Source organism: Terrapene carolina, unplaced genomic scaffold (assembly GCF_002925995.2).
Source record: "Terrapene carolina triunguis isolate 2854851 unplaced genomic scaffold, T_m_triunguis-2.0 Scaffold58, whole genome shotgun sequence".
Classification (NCBI taxonomy): Eukaryota; Metazoa; Chordata; order Testudines; family Emydidae; genus Terrapene; species Terrapene triunguis.
The window spans coordinates 111,441,657-111,463,609 of record NW_020664409.1 but is presented as its reverse complement, the minus strand read 5'-3'; the positions used below and the strand labels follow the sequence as shown (position 1 = coordinate 111,463,609).

The 21,953-nt window shown below is 52.1% G+C and overlaps 1 protein-coding gene across 1 annotated transcript in view; it reads right to left on the bottom strand.

Moving 5' to 3' along the window:
- LOC112119635 (rho GTPase-activating protein 39) overlaps positions 1-21,953 on the bottom strand; it is a 127,388-nt gene that overhangs the window by 90,029 nt on the left and 15,406 nt on the right. Inside the window, exon 2 of the mRNA XM_029913406.1 lies at positions 11,499-11,591. Coding sequence (XP_029769266.1) covers positions 11,499-11,591 — 93 coding nt within the window. The remainder of the gene's footprint in view (positions 1-11,498; positions 11,592-21,953) is intronic.

Sequence of the window (21,953 nt, the reverse complement as noted above, 5' to 3'; positions counted from 1 at the left end):
GGCTGCTGGAAGGGGCCCCCCACAGCTCCCCAACCAGCTGTGGCAGGGGACACCCCCCACCCCAGCTCGTCAAGGCAATGGGGACCCTGCAGCTCCGAGCTGCTGCAGGTGGGGGAGGGGCAGGGTGCTGGACTCTCCTCCCTCCCCATTTTGTCAGGGATGTTTTTAGTAAAAGTCGGGGACAGGTCACGGCTTCCGTGATTTTTTGTTTCTTGCCCGTGTCCTGCCCCTGACTTTCACTAAAAATATCCATGACAAAATCAGCTTTCGCCATGGTGGGTAAGCAGCTGGACTTGAGTTCTCAGTGCGCCACTGTGGCCAAAAGGGCTAATGTGAGCCTTGGGTGGACAAAAAGGGGAATCTCGAGTAGGAGACCGGCACTCTGAACGTGGCCCCCGTGTGACCGCCGCTGGAATCCTGTGTCCAGTTCTGGTGCAAGAAGGATGCTGATCATTTGGAGACGGTTCAGAGAAGAGCCACAAGAGTGATTAAAGGATTAGAAAACCTGCCTGATAGTGAAAGACTCAAGGAGCTCAATCTATTTAGCTTCACAAAGAGAAGGTTAAGAGGTGATTAACCTTCTAGGAGTACCTGTATGGGGAACAAACATTGAAGAATGGGCTCTTCAGTTTGGCCAAAGAAGATCTAACATGATCCAGTGGTCAGAAGTCAAAGCTGGACAAATTCAGCCTGGAAATAAGGCGCGCATTTTTAACAGTGAAGGGAATTAATCACTGGAACAGTTTTCCAAGGAAGCTCTCTGCATCTAGAACAGGACCAAAGTGCAAGTCTGGGGGCTTCCTCAATAAGAAGATGCAGCCTGCAGAGACTTCAAGTCCCAGCATGCAATGCGCCCCACTGAGCTGTGTGGAAGGGTATTTGCATGCTGGGGATCCACATGTTCTGTAGCCTGCTCCCTCCATATTAAGCATAAGGGTAACTGCAGTTTCTTCCAGTTGACACTGATCAGCCACAGCTTTCGGGGTCCCAGCCCTGCTCTGTGCCTCAGTTTCCCCCTCTGTAAAATACGGATAACCTCCTCTCCCATAAGGCTGACTAATGTCCGCTTTGTAGGTATAACAAGCTATAGAAGAAGTGCTTACTGTTATTTAGTTATAAGTTGCTATGATTGCCAAGCCCTTCGGGTGAAGTCACCCTGATCAAAGAGAGCATTTTCTGCTCAGGGTCTTAATATGCTAGTAGGACGGCTGCATCTTGGCTGACACCAGGGATTGACTCAGGGTCTTCCAGAGCTACAGGCAGGAGTCTCTACAGCCTGAGCTACAGAGCTGGACTCCCTAGCCAAGGGCTGTAACAGCCCTACATCTACACAGTGGGGAGACACATCCTACACACACAGACCAATGAGTTACATTAGCTCATAACATTTCCAAAGGGCGTGCAGAGCTCCTGCTAGCTGAGCATTAAGACCCCTGGAAGCCTTCAGAGACCCTCCTTCTTGCCCCCAGCCCAACCCAGAGCTGCAGCTAAGCGTGGCAAGCTTGGTGAACTTTAACAGAGCTCTGGGGAACGTGAGAGCAATTCTCAGTGCACTCCGCTGGGTGAGCAACAGATCTGCCATGGTGCAGAGAAATCCAACGCTCCCTCCATGGAAAAGAGCTACACCGAGCACACGCAAGGTGCCTTCACGGGCAGAGGGACGCGGAATCCAACTGCGGCCATTTGCAGGTCATGGCTGAAAGGGAGAGCTCGGTTTATGGAAGAACGATTACAACTGCATGGCCCTACAACGCCTCATCCAGAGAGATCTCCCAGAGCTCTGCAAGCTGATATGCAAACTCTACACAGGGACTGCTTCACCCTCCACTAAAGTGGAGCCGCCTCCGGGGTGGATTGCAGCAGTTGTGTAACAGTAAGCAGCGACATTCTGCAGGAGTGTCGGAGAGGAAGTGAACAAGACCTGGCCTGATGGAAAGCCCAGGGGAAACTGTAGCTAAGCAGTTTGTAACTAGAGTTGAAATGTGGCCAGGACGCCAACACTAACCCTGACAAAGGGGCCACGTGATCTCTAATAACCACTGCTTGCATCTCGTCTGAAAGGCACAATGTACAGCACCTCCTCCACCATGACTCCATGCTGGGGCAGTGGTGTAACTCAGAGTGGAGAAAGCAGCGCCTTTGCAGGGTTTTCTCTAGGAATCTCCCAACCAAGCATTGCCCAAGATCTGTCAGGCATTGGGTATGGCAAACAGCTCTCCCTGTTTTGGGTGCAGGTGGGAAATCTGCTGTGCTCCTTGGCAGCCGCATTGGGACCTGCTCAGATATTAATAAGTGCGTCAGTAACAAAATTCCACATCTCCCCCTCCGCAATGCCTAGAACCAACATCAGTAGCAGCCCGACAACCAGAGCTTGCTGGTGGATTTGCAGGGAATGCTGCATGGTCTGTTTCTGTAAAGCAAGTTACTGTACCAATGAGGTATGTAGCTATGGAAACTGCACAACTGCCAAAGCAGTGATGTGCATGCTTGCGATCGATCGCCTCGGTCAATGCTGCCCAAGGGCATGGGGGGCTAAGCTTGCTGACCATTCCTACCCTTCCTTAAATAGTGGGGCTGGTTTTTGGGTAACATCGCAGATCAAAGGCCGGACACATCATTGAAGAGATCAGAGGCATCTCCTATGCTCACTGTGGGAGACAGCACACATACCACAACATGGGCTGCTGCCTGTTCTTCTGTCCTGACTGGCTACATTTGTAGGAAACTCCATGGTAAGAACACACAGGAGAGCCCTGGCTGAGTCCCTTGTCCATGCCCAGCCCCTTGGTCACCAATGCTCTCACTTAAGGAGCCACTGCCCCTCCCATATCCCCAGTGTCCCACTGCATCATTCTGCACACCATCAGCATGGCATCCGCACACCACACATGACAGGATGGGAATGTATTACACCAGCAAAAGCAATAACACAAATATGTTCTGCCCCTTCCACCTGTGAATTTCAAAACGCTTTACAAACACTACAAATTCAGCCTCACAACCCTCTCGGAGATGGGTCAGGATCATCATCTCCATGTTACAGATGTGGAAACCGAGGCACAGGGAAGAAAAGCAACTCTCCCAAAGTGGCCCAGCAAAGCTGGGACAGAGCTGCAAATGGAAGCCAGGAGGCCTGACTCCCAGCCCTCTGCTCTGCAGCATGTACTGTGATCCTTGCCCAAATACAAAGTCAAAGCCCTTGTGTTACATAAACTGCATCAGCTTCCTCCCCACCCACCCACATCTGCACAAAGCCGGGACTCCCACGCACTCCTGCACCCATAATGTCAACTCTAAAAGCAGCATGTGCTGGGGACGCAAGACATTCTTAAATTTAGAGGCTGTCGCTGTGATATAGCAAGGGCGGAACAATGAGACTCGTTGAAATGCTACATTCAGATTGTGCTTTAAGCACAAGGAAACTAATTACAAACTAGGAGTTTAACGTCTCCCACAGAAAGGGGACGAGGCTGGATCCCACTCACTACACAGCAGCAATGCAAAGCATGGGGTAATTACAAGAGTGCAGAGGGGGACGAAGTACTGAGCTAGCTGGAATGGTCTCAGCTGGTCCTTGCCTTCACGGCCCTACCCAAGCCAGCTCTTGCCTGTCTCTCTGCCCTTGGCTCCTTCCCTTGTACTCCCGACTGAGCACTCTACATCCTGTTCACAACACACAGCCACTTACTGTTTGGTGTCCCCCTCCTGACACATTGCTCCCTTGTACTTGGAATTCCCACCCCGATCCGGCCCAACATGACCAAACTCTCCCCTCCAACCACACACAAACCCTCCCCACTCTTCAGCTCTTCACTGAAAACTCTCACAGACGCATACTCTCCAGTAACCTTCTGTATCTTCTCCCTTGCACTCCTCCATTCCATGTCATCACAGTCCCCCAGGGCTCCATCCGTGGTCCCCTGCTCTTATCATCTAACTCCCTTGCTGCGGGGTCTAATTCAGTCCCATGAGCCCAGCTATTCCCTCTATGTTGATGACTCTCCAGCCTTGACCTTTCCTCACCCATCCGGTTGCACTCACTCTCAGAAACAGCCTCCTGGATGTCTTGAAACCACATAAAGCTCAGTGTGTTTAAAACTGAGCTGATCTTCCCACCAACCTTCTCTCTGCATCTCTACATCCCTGTTGAGGACACCACCATCCTCACCAGACACCCAGGATGTCAACTTTGGGTTCATTTTCCCTTCTTTCCTGTCTGCCCCCACAACCTGTGCCTCCTGTTTCTTCCTCCCCTATTTCATCTCCAAGGTATGTCCTTTCATCTCCATCCTGACTGCTAAACCTTGGTCCATGCCTTAAACATCTCCTGCATTTCTCCCACCGGCCACAATGTTCTCTTCTTCTTCTCTTTGTCATACCAAAACTCCCGTGATAAAATTACCTCTCTTTCCTATTGTGCCAACCACATCACCACCTCACTCCTGGCCTACAGTCCCCTTGTTATTCTAGTCCTTGCCTCCAAGCACGGCTTTGCTGATGCTCCTCAATCCTGTCCCACAGCCCCCCAGCCATCTCAGGATGGGGTTCCAATTGGTTGGATGGGGGAGAGGGGGGAAGGATGGGGGGAAAATGTTTCGCGGACCTGTCAGAAGCTGCTGCGGCCAACCTTGTTGGGAGAGGGGAAGAACAGACATGGATTGGGGGCAATACTGTATCTTACCATCTGCCTCCCTCTCATCTCCTCTTGGGCAGTGGAGTGGCCCATCAGAGGAGAGAGGGGAGTTTACTACTCAGGGGAAGGGTCTGGGTGCCAGCACTGAGGATGTTTACAAGGCTCCTTAGATTTACTGAGGCTGGGTTTATCCAAGGGGCCTCAGGCTGTGGGAGTGGCTTGCACAGCTGGGCTTCCCCACGCACAAGATCAGAGTTCAACCAACAGCGGGGACTCAAACGTGTCCTGTGAGTGCAAAGACCTCAGAATGCCCGAAATGAGAAAAGAACGTCACAGGAACACCGGACTGGAAAGGACACCCTGGGTCATTACATCCAGTCCCCTGCTATTGCAGGCAATCCCAGCATACAACCCCAGGCATAAACTGAATAAGAGCATCTTAAACCTAGTTTGGGTGTTTGCCGCCACTCCTCCTGCACAATTAAGGGCTGCAAAAACACCTACTCTCTCCAGTTCTCCAAGGACCCCTTATACACTGCTCCACTCATCACTGTAACACCCTCTGGCATCACAGCCTGGTGTTGCAGGCGTTCTTGTCCCCGGTGCCACCTTATGACCATTTCTTTGGCCCTGTGACGGCTGTCAGACTTCTTCCGAGGCCCAGCCCACTGGCCAGGTCGCCTTTTAAGTTCAGTCCCCTTCCAGGGTATCAAAAGTCCAACTGCAAACCCAAATAAGCCTCTGAATCAATTCTTCTTCTGCCCCCTTGGGCTAGGCTGAAGTTCCCTGCTCTTTGCCCCCACTCCCAGGCCCTGCAGAGCTCTTCTTTGCTCCTTTGGCAGGGTTTTTCCCCGAGAGGCCCTTCTTCCCAGCAGATTTCCCCACTGCCTCCCCTCCCTGGGCTCTCTGGCTGCTTCTCCCCGGCCCTACGTCTGGACCCTAATCTGCTCTAGTACGCCCCCTTCAGCAGGCTCTTCTAAGCGCCTCTCTCCTGGGCCTCTTCCCGACTGAGCCTCCTCTCTGGCCCTTCCGCAGCCAGACTCACCAGTGCTAATTAAGCCACCAGATCAGGATCTGCTGGGGGACAACTGCTACTGACAGGCAAGGCTGAGCCTGACTCCACTTAACGGGCCAGTGACAGACCTCCAGCAAACACAGGGTATTTCAAAGATAAAGACCAAACAGGAGAAACCCTTTCAGGCTGCTTTTCCAGACAACGTAAAGAAACAAAACGGGCCAGCATGTGTCTGTGAAGAGCTCCGATGCTATACGGTGCTACGGACGTGCTAAGCAGCTCTACCGTTACAGGAGCAAACAGAACAAAGGGGATTCGATTCTATCTGGGGCCTAAACTGCTCAGATGGAAACCTGAGTGTTCTGCAAGAGTCTGGCCGTTTAACCAGTTCAACTGTAATCAATGCACCTGGCACAGGGGAAACACGATCAGCCCTTTTGCCAAACCGTCTTCCATCTGAGAGCTAAACATAGCCGGGAAGAACAGGTTGGACTTGTGCTTCCCACTACAGCACTGCGGGGGAGAAAGGTGCTGAATGCAGAATGGAATTTTAGCCCAGAAATATCAAATATGAGAAAGAGAAAAGTGAGGTATGTAGCCTATTTTTTGCCAGGAGTATTTGGCCAAAAACCAGACAGGGGCCCAGTCTTTAAATGTTTTTTAAGCTTGTGCAATACTTGTACAAAAGACAAAATTTCACTTAAAAAGAGTGAGCTAGTGTCACTGCCCCCAGCTTCTCACTCTACCGCAAGGCGGGCACACTTCTCGGAGTGCAGGATTTTTTCAATGCCTTGTGTCCGACTTAGTTTACAATGACACACTTAACAAGTGTCCTTAACATTCACTTCGAGCAAAACAGCTGCTTGGGGAGAGTGTCTATGCTCATTCGACTTTTCCCTTTGCTCCAAACACCACTCATCGTTCAGTAGATCCTGCCTGGGCTAGCACCACATCTGGTAACACATTTTGTAGTTATATAGAACCTCAAACGTTTTGATTCATCAAATGAAAAACCAGAACACTTCAGCTGACCTAGGACATCACAGGAAAAACTGAGACTGTCCCAGAAGAAGGTCCCATGACCGTACTGATCCTGCCAACACTTGGGTACTTTACTCCCTCAAGCAGCTCTGTTGAAGTCCATGGGGCAACTCACATGGCCCATGTCTTCCAAGAACAGGCAAGGTTTAAGGTATTGCTTATTCTGTAAACCCTCGACAAGAGGACTAGACCTGTGTAAGATGCAGATACTCTCTTCTGGATGGTCCCTTGTGGTTAAAAATTCCCTGATTCAGCAAAGCACTTAAGCACATGCTTAACTTTAAGCACACATTGAAGTGCTGCATTGAAACAAAGCCTTATAACAAAGAGCTAGGAGTCAGATGAACTGGATTCTATTCCGTCCTTTGCAACTGATTCACTGGGTGACTTTGAATCAGTTACTTCCTTCCTCTGTGCCTCAGTTTACGTATCTGTAAATTGGGGATACTAACACTTCCCTACCTCGGGGGGGTGGGTTACAAGGCTAATTTATTAATGTGTGTGAGGTGCTTAGCTACGACGGTGATGAGTGCCTTCGAGGTGTCAATCAGCAAGCAAGACAAATGTGAACGTGGAGAGGTGCGATAAGAGTGCACCCACAGTGCATGAAGTTCTACAGCACAGCATGAGACTGTCCTCAGTGGAAATGTGGCTGGTGGAGCTAGATCCCAGCATGCAGTGCTCCTCCTTTATCCAAGCAGGCTGGCTGTATTTAAGCCCCACAAGGTTTAGTTACGACTTAAGTCAGAGCTGAAGTGGGACTTAAGTGGTGTATCTAGGGGTCCCCGAGCTGGTACACTTCACCAGGGTGAATTTCACTTTGCATGCTGGTAACAGGTGGCTGCATCTCCCAGACACAAATGTCTCCTGCAGAACAAAGGCCCATCTCGTTTGGGGAGTTATGTCCCATTTTTAAATGTCACCATTGTCAGTTCCAGCTAAGTTATTTGAGCCACAGGATGGACAGGACAAAAGTTACTGTGCAATAATTCACGTGAACTGAAGGTGACGTGTCAGGCACAAAGCTAAAGGCTGAGCTCCACTATTGCATGAATTATTACACGATAACTCATTCCCCTGCAGCCTCCTAAGGGGATCAGCATGGGCTAGTGATAAAAGCTCAGGATGTGTGGGTTCCACTCCTCGCTCTGCTGTAGGCTTGCCATCACTTAACCTCTCAGTGCTCCAATTTCCCCTTCTGTACAATGGAGCTTTGCCATCTCACGTGGGTACTGTGAGGGTTGGTTCATGTAGGGGAAGTGCTCCAAGATTAGTTAGGTTAGTCTTTAGCTGGAGTTCTGTGTCCAGTTTTGGTCACCGCCGTATAGAAAGGATGTAGAGAAACTGGAAAGGATCCAGAGGCGAGCGACAAAGACAATCAAAGGGCTGGAACACAAGCCAGATAAGCAAAGGCTGAAGGAACTCGGTATGTTTAGTTTGGAAGAGAGGAGATTAAGGAGGGACAAATACTTGAAAGGCCACCATAAAAACGATGGAGAAAAGTTGTTCTCTCTTGCCCCAGAGGGCAGGACAAGAGGCCCTGGGTTCAAACTACAGCATGGCAGATTTAGATGAAATATTAGGAAAAACTTCCTGACGGTAAGAACAGTAGGACAGCAGAACAGACGCCTAGGGAGGTCATGGAAGCTCCTTCACTGGAGGTTTTCAAAAGGAGCCTGGAGAGCCATCTGTTTGGGACGACACAACAAATCCTGCATCTTGGCAGCGGATTAGACTAGATGACCCTTGTGGTCCCTTCTAGCCCTGTGGGTCTGTGATTCTAAGACCCCCTGAAAGACGCTAGAGAAGGGAGATGCGTTAAAAGTGTGGAGGTTGATAATATCTTTTTAAAAATCCAGTTTCTGTCCACTGTCACCATGGGAAAGGAGCTCATGGCAGCAGGAGAGCACCCAACCATACAGAAGGACAGACCTGACCAGCCTGAATAGCGCTGAGTTATTTTTTGCCTTGTCTCCCGCCATGTTACAGAGATAGGCTAGATGGGGAGGGGACGAGCGGGCACTTTGGGATAAAGCACCTCATCCTGGCAAAAAACCCAACCCAGACATCTGTTCCTACCAAACATATGGTGTGTGTTGCACTATGTGTGCGTGTGTGTGTGTGTGTAACATAGGAGTTGTCACACCAGATCAGGCCAGTGGTCCATCTAGTCCAATATCCCAGTATCAAATGCTGCAAAGAGTATGATATGTATTCTAGTGTTCAGGTCACATCCTTGGTCACTGGGAGCTCCTCAGATCAGAGCACTGAGCCGAGATAGTGAGGACATGACTATCAGTTTGAGTTGGCCATGTCTGCATTGCATGGGGATCCACACAGGGCCCATTGTAAAGCATGGGATGGATTGGCTGGAGACAGCTACCGCTACGGCTGGTCCAAAGTCCCTCTCAGGAATCGGAGGGGATGCCCACAGAACATTACAGCATGATACAACCCGCCATCCTCCATGCCCAGTACAATCTCCCTGATTCTTAAGGCACCTACACTATCCTTCTTCGATCCCTCCCATAAGCCCTGCCTCTGCCATGAGGCCTTTAAGAAATCAGGCAGTTAAAGCCAGTTTGAGGGGCAGATGGGGACAGCCAGCATGCACTTCATCTTCTTCTAAGATAAAAAATCAAACATCTACACCTGTTGGACTGTATGCATTTCCGCCCACAGCCTCAGCACATCATGTTTCTTTGCCCCAGACGTCAGCCCGAAGCCACGTCTTCATATGTGTTGTACAGCATCTACAAGGGACCCAATCCTGAGTGAGACCTCTGGGTGCCACGGTAATATAACTATGATTAAGAATGGTGGCACTGCATGGGAAGTCAGACGTTCTACAATGCAGCTATTTTAGTATTGCATATCACACACACACGGCCACGTTTTTAGCGCCCCTTGGAATGCTCTGGGGCAGAGGTGTAAGAACTCTGGATATTCAGTGTGCTCATGGCTTATCGGTCTCACTGCTCAGTGCACTCACTTGGTTCCTTTTCAAAGTGGTGCTGGGGAAGCAGTGACGAAATTTAAACTAGCCTTTGGTTTTCAGACCCCAGTGACTGCCAACGCCTTGCACGCACTGAGCTGGGTTAACACTGAGCTGAAGGGCCATCCTTCAGGCTGACTGCTGACCTTTGGCCAATGGCTGGGTGCTGGAATTTTACACAACAGAGCATTTTCCTAGCACGGCAGGTCCCCCATTGGTTTCTAATGGCTCCATACATGTGCAGGGTAGTGAAGAACAGGTCCTGCTGCTGCACAAGAGTTACCGTTTGCTCACAACTGGTTAAGGCAGCCCAGACAATGGGTCCGGTTGTGGCAGGACTTTGTCAAAGGGTCAAAGCGTGCCATGCTGGGAAAGGCTCAGAGGCCCATGAGATGAACCACACCCACTCAGAAGCCCCATCACCGAATGACCCCAGCCCCTCACTGTGAAGATTGCCCTGTCTGTAACACCTGTGGCAAGATGCAGGATGTTGTGTTGGTGCAGGCACCGGTATCTCCCATGCAGCTAGCCTGTCTCTGGCATTACTGCCGGCCTGCTGGAGAGATGGGCCGGGGCGTGGCAGTTAGCCCTACACAGAAGGGGAAGATCAGAACTCAAGAGGGCGAGTTCTCTGGGTTGGAAAGGAGTGTGGCTGGTAGTGATGCTCCCCCTCTGACCTGCTCTTGTCGTTAAAGCAAGACAGACAGGAGCTGTCTTTAGATTCCACTGGAGTGAATGTTATAATGAAATAGCTAGTTAGCTCTCTCTCTCCCTCACGCTCCCGCCCCCCCTTTACTGCTTCATCAGCTGCACACGCTGGCTCAGAGGATATTTGATAGAGATCATTTATCTGTCCCAAACACTTACCTTTTAAACACCCATTTCTCAGCATTAAAACATCAGGTAGGTTCCCCCTTTTAAAAAAACCTCTCCATGTCTTGTCAGGCCACAGAGAGCGCGCAGCACTTTCCTGGTGCCTCCCTTCCCCCATCCCTCCATGCAGGTTTGCAGTATAAAAGCCGACCAACCCTAGATCAGGTTAATCTATCAGCAAACAAGGAAATCGAAGTCATTTCTTTAACTGGCTCTGGTTAATTACACTCCCACCCCCCTCTACTAATTGGTACATTGCAATAAATAACGAAACCTATTCAAACAGGTGCAAGGTAAAGATCCCAGCAACATCATAGCTGTAAAAACCTGCAGGCAATTTACCACTGCTCAGCCTGCTCAGTGACTCAGCGCCCAGGCGGATGATGAAAAGCCAGCTCAGCCCACACTGGGGACTCATTAATGCTGCTGCTGATTCACGGTGTTTCATCCCCTTCCCATTCACTGCCTCCATCGCAGCCACCATTGCTTCTGCAGGCCCCTTTGGTTACCAGGGCATTTCCCACCACTGCCAACCCTGCCCAAATGCTGTAAATGCTACTGAGCGAAGCACGGGCCCTGTCTGCACTAGGGATGGACAGGGGTTGATGCTGGATGTCAGACAGGACTCCCCACAGTAGAGCCAAACTGGGCTCGACACCCAGTGCAAAGAGCAGCTCCACGGCCAGTCACGCTCTCCAAAGGCACCTCGATCCTCATTTGGCCCCCATCCACACCAGTGTCCAAGTCACAGTAGAGGCAGGCCCCGGGAGCCTCACAAACACGTCTCATCCCTAGCGCAGGCACAGCCCAAATGAACAGTTAAGAGGATGGACAGAACCAAAGTGGAGGTGGAGGGGAGGGTAAGAGGCTGGAAAAAAAAGCAGGTTTGCTACTATGTCTAAGACAGGAAGGCGCTAAATGAACGGTGACATGGACCCTACCATCATGCTCTTCGATATAGGGCTTGGGTTTCTTTCTCAATTTGGATTTCTTCTTACTGTTCCTTTCCAGGAGCTCTTTAATGTGCTGAGTCACTGAGAAACAAACAAACCGATGAGGACAACAGAATGGAACACAAAAAAGAAAATGGCTCAACGCGCAGAGAGCCCTGTTTTCAAAGCCAGCAACACAGGGAGGCATTCTCGGAAGAGCCTGCCCTTGGTTTGGGTCCCTTTGGAACGGGGAGGGCAGATGGACACATCAGCGAACTGTCTTGTCAGTTTTCGGTAATGTCCAGCAGAGTCACATGAAGCCACGCCAGCCAGGTTCTGCTCTCCCTCCACTGTGCCAGGCTGTGAGCAGAATCCAGGCCTAGGACCAACTTCTGTGTAGTGTCTAACTTCAGACCCTCGAGTTCGAACATTTCGGTCCGTCTGTCTTGCTCAGGTAGTTATGTTCTGCTGGCCTCAGTTCCCCCTGCCGTCTCACTCCCTGCCTCAAACTGTCATGCTGCATTTGTTGGGTGTGTGGTTAAACAGCTGCTGCACTTGGTCCAGACGCAGAGCTGGAACCCAGCAGCTCCGGGACCTATTCCCAGCCCTGCCACTGGATCACAGTGTGATTTTGGGCAAGTCCCTTCACCTCTAGGGTTACCATATTTCCACAATCAAAAAAGAAGACACTGGGGGGGGGGGAAGCCCTGCCCTAGCCCCTCCCCCATCCACTCCCTCCCACTTCCCACCCCCTGACTGCCCCCCTCAGAACCTCAACTGCCCCTGCTTCTTGTCCCCTGACTGCCCCGACCCTTATCCACTCGCATGGGTGGCAGGGTTGTAGAAATTTTGGTGGTGCCCAGAAAACCCCCCCCCCCCCCACCTGCCTAAGGCTCTGGGAGGGGGGTTGGGTGGGGGGAGGAGGTCTGGGGTGCAGGTCCTGGGCTGGGGATTAGGGTGCAGGAGGGGTACAGGGTGCAGGCTCTGGGATAGAGTTTGGGTGCTGGGTGCAGGCTCTGGGCTGGGGCAGGGGGTGGGTGTGCAGGAGGGTGTGAGGGGTGCAGGCTCTGGGATGGAGTTTGGGGGTGGGAGGCAGTGCAAAGGGAGGGGGTGCAGGCTTTGGGAGGGAGTTTGAAGGCAGGCGGGGGTGTGTGGAAAGGGGGAGGGGGGTTGGGAGGGAGTTTGGGGATAGGAGGGGATGCAGGGGTGAGGGCTGTGGGTCTGAGGATGAGGGGTTCATGATGCAGGAGGGGGTTCAGGGCTGGGGCAGAGGATTAGGGTGTGGTGGGATGAGGGCTCTGGCTGGGGCTGAGGGGTTCATGATGCAGCAGGGGGCTCAGGGCTGGGACAGAGGATTAGGGTGCGGGGGGATGAGGGCTGGGGCTGGGGATGAGGGGTTCATGATGCAGCAGGGGGCTCAGAGCTGGGGCAGAGAATTAGGGTGCGGGGAGATGAGGGCTGGGGCTGGGGATGAGGGGTTTGAGGCGTTGGAGAGGCTCGGGGCTAGGGTGGAAGGGCAGGGTAAGGGCAGCCTGTCTTCCCATTAGTGGATGGGGGACGCTAGGACCCGGGGGCAGCAGACAGCAGTTGCTGCCGGCTCTGGCAGTACAAGCAGGCAAGGGAGAGGTAGGCAGGGAGGGGGGACCCCACGGCGGGGGGGGACGCGCGGAGGGGGGGTGGCAGGTGGAGGCCGGGGACCCATCCAACACTCCCCCGCTCCCTGACTGCCCCCCCGGACTCCCCTTACCATTCTGGCTCCACGTGTAGGCAAAACACGCTGCCCGGTGGGTCGGTTTGTGAGTTACACAGGGCTGCAGACAGGGGCGGGGGAGCAGGGGAGGGCTCTGGCTGCTGGAGGCCAATGGGAGCGGCTCAATCGGCCCAGCCACCCAATCAGCAGCCGCACTCTGCATGGAAGGGAGGGAGGGAGGCGAGGGAGAAAACCCCCTCGGACATTTTAACCTTATTACCGATTCCTCCCGGACGGCTATTTAGAGACGCAAAAGCCGGACGTGTCCGGGGAAATACGGACGGATGGTAACCCTACTCACGTCTCTGACACCATCTGCCACTAAAACCCTAACCTGCTCCTGAACTCAGTGCACAAATGCTGCTTCTTACAATCTTATATTTCTGGAGCGCTTGATATCAAGTCTCTCAGGTTCCTTCAGAACAGGAAGGAATTGCTGAACTGCAGCGCTCTCTGGGGTGGAAAGCAGCAGCCACTCCTCACTGACACCGCCACACAATAAGTTTTCAAAAGTTTAAGAAAAGATGAACTCCTCCTGTTGAAACTGCAGGGGAACTGAGGCTGGAAGAACGTAACCACCCAATCTGGGATTTGGTCGGGACACCAGGGTTGAGCCCCCCGCCCGTGCAGAAAAGTTCCATGGGCTGTTCAACGACCAGAAAGGGACAGGACCTTGGTTTAACATTGCATCAGAGAGATCTAACGCCGGCGGATTTGAAAACATGGCTCCTGTTAACATAAAATGACATGGGGAAAAAATAAAGGAACCGTAATAAAACAATAATAAGATGTTGGTCCTGGGACCAGCCTTTTCCTCCTGGGATCAGAAGGAAAACAGAGGTTGATGTTAGACACTGGCTTTCGTAAGTGGGACAGGCAGTGCCACAATCCAGCATTGACCAAGGCAACTTAATGAAATGAGCTTCATTTGCCTATTACAGGTCAGCCTAGGAAGAGTGAGAGTGTGTGTGTGTGCGTGTGCGTGCGCGTGTGTGCGTGTGTGCATGCGTGTATTTTGATGTATATAAAAGTTACAATTTTAAAGTGGAGAACAGCCTCAGAGACCCACACATGAAGGTCTGGTGGCCGACTCTGACTCCTGTGGTACTGTGCACTCACCAATATCTAGTGTTAGCACTATGCACGGCACACTTAATAGCGTGGAGATTCACCATGAGAGATCCAGTCCTGTGTGTGCCACGAGGCCTTTAAATACCCCGCCCACAATGTGCCCAGGAGCATAGATCTACCGAGCCCACGCCAACCCTAGCCTTCGTGCATCCAGGGGAATATGGCAGCCCACCCCTGCTGCCACATGTCTGGGCCTGACCTTATTACACAGGTTAAAAGTGTCCACGTTGCACTGGGGGGTTTATCAACTCTTGCGCTATGGCCGCACACAGCCTGTAGGGCCTGAGAGCAAGCTGGGTTCGTTTTGGCTCATGCATCATCCGTGGTAAGGCTGCTCTGAGCTACACCTGCATAACCCCATTGTCTCCAAACTCCATTTGCTCCATGTGACCAATCCCATTGGCGTTCCTCAGGGATGGACGGTCCAATGCACAGTTGATTTCTGTAGCTAGCAATTCTGCTGGTGGCGCATGAGCTGGGATAGACTCCGGTCTCCCTCTCAGAGCTGGGCTGGCTCTGTGGAGAGCAGTGGACATGGATTTGTGTCCCTGAAGTCAGCTGATGGAGCTCTCAGTACAGCAAGGGGAGCGGTCTATGCTTGGGAGGCTATTTTTACTTTCCTGGGGCTATTTGCACTCCATCCCCACCAACACGTCCTGCTCAGAGCAGAGTGGGGGCAGGAGCACAAGAACTACACCTCAGCAGAGCCCAGTGACACAAACCTCACAAGGACAAGAGACTCTTTGAAAATCACTGGGGCTAGCCAGTCTCTGTGCCAGAGACCGTGACTCAGGACTCTTGATCACCAGGCTGGGATTGTTGCTCAAGTTGGGTGCAGGGGAGGGGGCATTGCGAGAGGCAGCTTCGTCTAACGCTGTGAGCACAGAGCAGGGAGGCAGGAACTCCTGTGTTCCAACCCAGGCTCTGATGCCAATTCCCTTTGGCTTTGGCCAAGTCCCTTCCTCTCTCCGAGCCTCAGTTTCCCCATCTGAAAAATGGGGATAATGATACTGACCAGCTACCAAAGGGCTTGCAAGAGTAACTCTTTGCAAAGGGCTTTGAACGGCATTGACAAATCAGAGAACAAGGAAAGCGATCAGGGGGCTGGAGGGACTGATTCATGAGGAGAGATTAAAAGAGCTAACTCCACAGTGCGGCTAAGCAACGGTAACACACCAGAAGGAGGGTCATAGTGAGGAGTAATGGAAGCAAACAGAGAAAGGTCTCCTAAGGCAAGGGCTGGGAGTTCCTTTGCTTTTAATTAAAACTGGAGAAACCCCTAGCCTAGCCCATGGGGGAGCACTCCCCGTACGGGCAGGGGAATGGACATGACGTGATGGGAAGAGGCCTACTGCTCAGTGAAGGTGGAAAGTGCTATGTACCTGCCGAACAGCCTCCAGCAGAGGATGGTGGCTCCTGGACACAGAAGAGAAGGAAATATTCTGCCCCCGGCACACGCCCTTGGTCATACGGTGGGGGCAGCCCACGAGCCCAGAAATCCCACTGCAGCCCTTGCCTGCTTAGGCAAGGGGCAAATGAGGCGTAAGGCTTGGCTGGGTGAGGGTGCCCATCAGCACCCATGCTCAGCAGCTGAGCAGCCACGCTTCACTTCAATGTCTAACTCCTCCTCAGCCCAGGGTCCAGGCTTAAGCTGTTACGTTTCACCGCAGTCCCATGGCCGACTGCAGCACCGCAAGACCCTGCCTGTTGGACTGCAGCCGCGTGAGCATCTCGTTTCCAGCGCTGCAGGAAATCAGCTCAGGCTGGTGGAACGGAACCGGGGCACTCCAAAGACAGCAGTGGGGAGGGGGGGGGAACTATAGACTCCTGGGGGGGACAAGCTGAGGGATCCCTTGCACAGCTGGTGAGCAGGGATGGTTCTCACTGAACCTGCCTGGGTGCCAGCTGCTAGCAGCTCCATCGCAGGTAGTAGGACAGCCTCTCCTTGCTGACTGACTACACAGAAATGAGCATTCCTGTATTACTCCACTGGAGTTCTCAATAAGCAGCTGCCTTTACGCGGTGGTGATGGGCACCGTGTCCAATTTGGCCCTTCTCTCTCTGGCCCCCACTCCCGCAGTATCTGTGTGCCTCACCGTCTTTAGTGAATTGCAGAGTTCAAACCACCAACACCCCCGCTGGCCATGGAGCGACCAATGAGTCCCCACACCCAGCGGCACAGCACCCTGCCTGCAGCAGCACAAACCGCTAGAACACCTGCTTGGGCCTCCACTGCTGGATCCAGTGTGAAATCATTGGCACCTAAAGTTTGGGCCTAGGAAACACGAGAGAAAGACTGCCACGCACTGGACTGCTCTACTCTCCGGCACACTCACTGGCCTGGTCAGCACGCACAGCGACCCGCTGAGTCTCCTTGGAGCTGGATGATGGACAAGGCATGGATCTCGTGTTCTGCTCAGGTGTGTGGCTAAGCCGGACAAGGGTTGTGTGTCAAGTGAAGCAGGCATCAGCCAGGTAGCAGCACGAACAAGGAGGGGGAAGATGCTTGGGGCCCAGAATTTAACAGAAGCAGGGAGCCTGGCAGAATCCAGGGAAGGCCATGACACACTGGTTCCCTGTAACACCTTCTGCCTGAGCTTCTCAAATCCTCAGTCCATTAACAAACTGAGCCTCACGGCTCCCCTGGACTGGAAAGCGAGGGACTGGGAGAGGCAGGGCCCTGCCCTGAGTCACAATTTGAGTCAGGGACAGAGCTGGGAACAGAACTCAGGAGTCCTGACATCTGGACTTGTGCCTTAACCACAACACCATCCTTCCACCAGGCTAGCACGGGCTTATTTTAGCTCACATGTGGCGCTATCCAGAGTGCTAGAACCAGGGGAGAGAGGGAGGGTAAAGAGTGCGCCCATGATCTGAGCAGGGGCTCTAGCCAGGCCTATCTCCAAGCTGAAGGTTGATCCTAGACAAAGTCTCAAGCTTCTCCCATCCCACCAATTCCCTTTGTTCTAGGGCTACAATTTACCTGTTTCCGCCCCACTCCCAATCCCATCTCTCCCCTGCACACAAGGCTGTAACTGTAGCATCTCACCTCCAACTGTGTCAGCAGAACACGCATCCGCTGTGGGGCTGCGATCCATGCGCCACTGTGTCAGTCAGCCAGCAGGCTCTGGGGCGGTCATGCAGCCACGGTCCTTTGTGCCCTGGGATCAGATACCAGGCTGCACCAATGGGTGGCAGATCTAGGCTGATAAAGAACTGTACTTTGGCTCTCAGGAGCCGGCATTTCTGTCCCCCACCATCCCAGTCACTGCCTCCATCGCAGCCTTAGCCTAATGGACAGGCTCTGCTCCCATGAAGGTATCATGGGATTAGCAACAGGGCCATACGTATGCCTTCGCCTGAGAGTCACTGACAGTGCACCCTTATTACTAGGGCTGCTGTTTTCCGGAGTTGATTCATTTCATTTTTTCAGGTTTATTTTTAGCAGATTTTGAGTTTTGCGCAGATGTCCAAAGATCAGGGGTTTGGGGGGGGCTCTCCCTTTGTACATACCGTAATCTCTTTGTAACGTTCCCTAGTGCACTTTAACGTAGCTCTGTTTCACACAGCACTGCATCCAAGCGCACTCGGGAACCTTTTGTGTTCACCAACAGTGTCTACGGGGACCAACTAATATGCAACACATTCGTGCGCTTTAGAAATCACACCCCCATAGTCTTACTGCTCGGTATAGACAAGCCTGTAGATACAAATAACCATTTCCGGTGTTTTTCCACCGTTTACTGGATAAATACCCCTTTATTCCCCCCCCCTTTTGGTATCAGGGTGTTTTATTGGTGTTTATCAGTTAAAGCCAGTTATCAGATGCCCTAATGATAACCAGGCCCACGGACGCCAGGCTCACTGGGAGAGCAGCACCTGGACTAGCCCAATGACATGTGCTGGAAACCAGGCTTCAGGGGCAATGGCCTGGCATTTACACAGCAGGCCATGGGCTGTTGCTGAAGCTGGTGACAGAGGCAGCCGGGTCTAATGGTCTCTGCCCAGGACCGGGAGCCGCCAGCAACTCCTGAGCTCAGGCCTGGTTCTGCCACTAACTCACTGCATGGGCTCAGGCAACTGACTTTGCTTCTTTGCCTCAGCTTCCCTGTCTGCAAAGTACGACATGACAGGGGTACGTTGCTCTCCATCCGTCACAGGCCCCGGGCCAGGGAAGCGTGGGCCAGTGCACTCCCTGGAGGAGGAGCAGACACTAGGGGGTACACAAACGTTCATGCTGGAGCATGTCTCATCTAGAGCCTGCCCTGAGACCACAAACTAGTGGCCTCTTCAAAGGCACTTGCTCGGCACAGCCCTGCAGAGGAGGGGAGGGGTCCACGATGCATGGAGCACTGGGGAAGAACCTGCCACACACTATTGCAGTTTCAGCCAGGGAAGGCCAGTGGGCAGTGCACGTAGAGGTCGAATGCAGCCGAGTGCCACAATGCAGCCCCTGGCCGAGTCATGGTTCATGAGGGACTGCAGCCTGCACTGACACGCAATGCTCCATCATGATCCAAGCGGCGTGTGTGACTGAGCTTTGGGTAGTGAACTGAGGCCTCATACATGTAGACAACGGGATCGTCAGTGGAGACTGAACCTGGGACTTTCAACACCAAAGCACAATATCCTACCCGCTTGAACTGAAGGAGCAACTCCCCCAGTGGGCAGTAAGCCGCAGGCTGTCACAGTCTCTGGAGACAGCCACTAGAGGGAGACAGGATCACATGCACTAAACTAGCAGTATACAGCAGAACCTCAGAGTTACGGACACCTCGGGAATGGAAGTTGTCCATAACGCTGAACGAAGTGCAGTTCGGGCTCCAGATCCAGCAGCTGAGACTCTAGGCCAGGCTTCAGCAGCAGCTGAGCTCCCGACTCTGCCCCGGCATGAGTTTGCAAGCTTGTCCCCCTCCTGGTAGGGGTGTGTGTGTGAAAACAGCGTGTCCCCCTCCCGGAGAAGGGGGAGGTAAAAACAGCACATCCCCCTCCTGGTGGGGTGGAGGGGAAGGGGTGAAAGCAGTGCTCCTGCTCTGCTGGCTGGCTCCGGCTGCCGTGGGCTGGCAGCCCCAGTATCTTGCTGTGAGTGGCTGCCCCGTGCGTGTGGGTGGGGACAGATAGCCCAGATGTGCCTACCTTTAAGATGCAATACAAGCGCAGTACAGTATTTGCACTTTTTTTTTTTTTTTTTGGTCTCTGCTGCTGCCTGATTGTTACTTCCGGTTTCATTTGGTGTCCAGTTGACCGGTCAGTCCGTAACTCTGGTGTTCGTATCTTTGAGGTTCTACTCTCGTTTGTCTGCAGCCAAGGGCTGTGTCTCCACAGGCCCCAGCTCTGTTTCAAAGAGCCATGTGATGTCAATCACATAGGTATGGTCCCTGGGCTCCTGGCTAACATTCCGATCTGGCCTCTACCATGAAATTTTGATTCCTCCTATTTAAGCAAACCCCTTCAGTTCAAACATGAGCACTGCCTATTAAATTCCCTGGTGTTTGCCATGTTCTGCTCCTCACAGCATGCATTTCAGTCTGCAGTTTTTAGCTGTGGGGGAGCCAGTTTCTGGGGAACACCCTGCAGCTTAGAAGTATGAAGAAGCCAGTTAGTCATGTGTCTCCTATTAATATCAGCTACATTCAGGGCCAGCCCTACACCAAATGCCGCCCCCCTCTCCATTTGCTAAGCTTTTGAATGCCTTATTTTTTATTGCATTTGTAGCCCATTTTGCAACTTTGATGTGCAATTTGCATGCATAACTTATCCCTGTCATATAAGACAATACTTTGCATGCTAAGATCTGTAAATCTTTATTTATTCATGCCATATATAAGCAAATAATTTTTTCCCCCTCTAAGCTTATAGAAACTTTTAAATTTTAAGAATAACTGAAATGTATTATCAATAAAACAAGATTCACAATATTAGAGCTGGGCGCTCGCTTCACTTTGTTCTTATATCTCACTGACTGACAGGTAACGTCCTACTCCTTATATACCCAAGAGGGCCTGGCTGTCAACATTCTAGGAGGTTCAAGTTAAATGTAGTTCTCAGAAAATCTGGAAGGTTCCACAAGATTCTAGAAAGGTCCAGAACACTCGAGGAGGCTAGTGAAAAATGAAGCCACATTCAGAATACCTGGAACATTTTACTTCAAACGTTCTATTTTCCCTTTTGTCACTAACAACAAAAACAGCTCCCCGAGCCCAGCGCTCCCCAAGCCCAGCAGCCAGGAGGCTGCCTGGGTTGTCTGCCCCTAAATCCGGCCCTGATCACATTATTAAATAAGCAGCAGCTGGATCGGATCAGGGCGTCTAGTTCAGTGTGCTGCCTTCAGAGCAATGGCTTATACCAAGTTCTTCAAAACAGGGTGAGTTTCCTCCTCCCTCCCCCCTAGGGCACCTGGCCAACTGTACAATACAGTCCCGTGGTGGAGGTATTTCTTCCTGTCCCCAGCTGGCCATAAGCTCATGCCCTGAAGCCATGAGATTTGATGGAACTTGTGATATTTTATTCTCACATTTGTAATTGCAGCTGCAGTTCTTATTAATACAGAGCCCTCTAAGGTGATGTCTGTACTGCAGCCGGAGACGTAATTCCCAGCTCCGGTAGACGTACACACACTAGCGCTGCTCAGCCTAGTGTGCTAAAAATACCAGTGTGGCCACGGTGGCTAGGTCTAGCCACACGAGCACAGCCCCATCAGAGATCCTAGGGTGGCCAGCCTGAGGCGTTGACAACGCAGCCACAGCCACACTGCTATTTTTAGGGTGTTAGTGTCTCCCCGGGCTGGGAATGACAGCTTCCCAGCTGCTATGTAGATGCATCCTATAAAATAATCTCTAGCTCACATACAATCTCCTCCAACAAGGCAGGGGCCCAGCTTGGGAAGCATTTTCTCTTAATGAAATGTTGCAAACTGTACTCAGGTAGCATGGGGCTGTATTTCGAAGGCGTCCAAGTGTACCTACGTCGAAGATAATGGTAATCAAATCGCATGCTCGGGGGTGAGGACCCTTCCCACCCCCCAGTGTACGGCACTGAGTACTGCTCCCTGCAGCAGACGGGATACCTGCCTAGATGGACTCACCCAACCTGACAACGGCTGTGTGCGCGCCTGAACTTTCGCCGGCTCCTCTTTTGCCTCTGCCTCTTTTCATAGACTCACAGACTAAGGTCAGAAGAGACCATTATGATCGTCGACTCTAGTCCGACCTCCTGCACAACGCAGGCCACAGAATCTCACCCACCCACTCCTGTAACAATCCCCTAACCTATGTCTGAGTTACTGAAGTCCTCAAATCATGGTTTAAAGACTTCAAGGTGCAGAGAATCTTCCAGCAAGTGACCCATGCCCCACGCTGCAGAGGGAGGCGAAACCCCCCCAGGGCCTCTGCCAATCTGCCCTGGAGGAAAATTCCTTCCCGACCCCAAATATGGTGATCAATTAAACCCTGAGCATGTGGGCAAGACTCACCAACCAGACACCCAGGAAAGAATTCTCTGTAGTAACTCAGATCCCACCCCATCTAACATCCCATCACAGGCCATTCGGCATATTTACCGATAATAGTCAAAGATCAATTAAT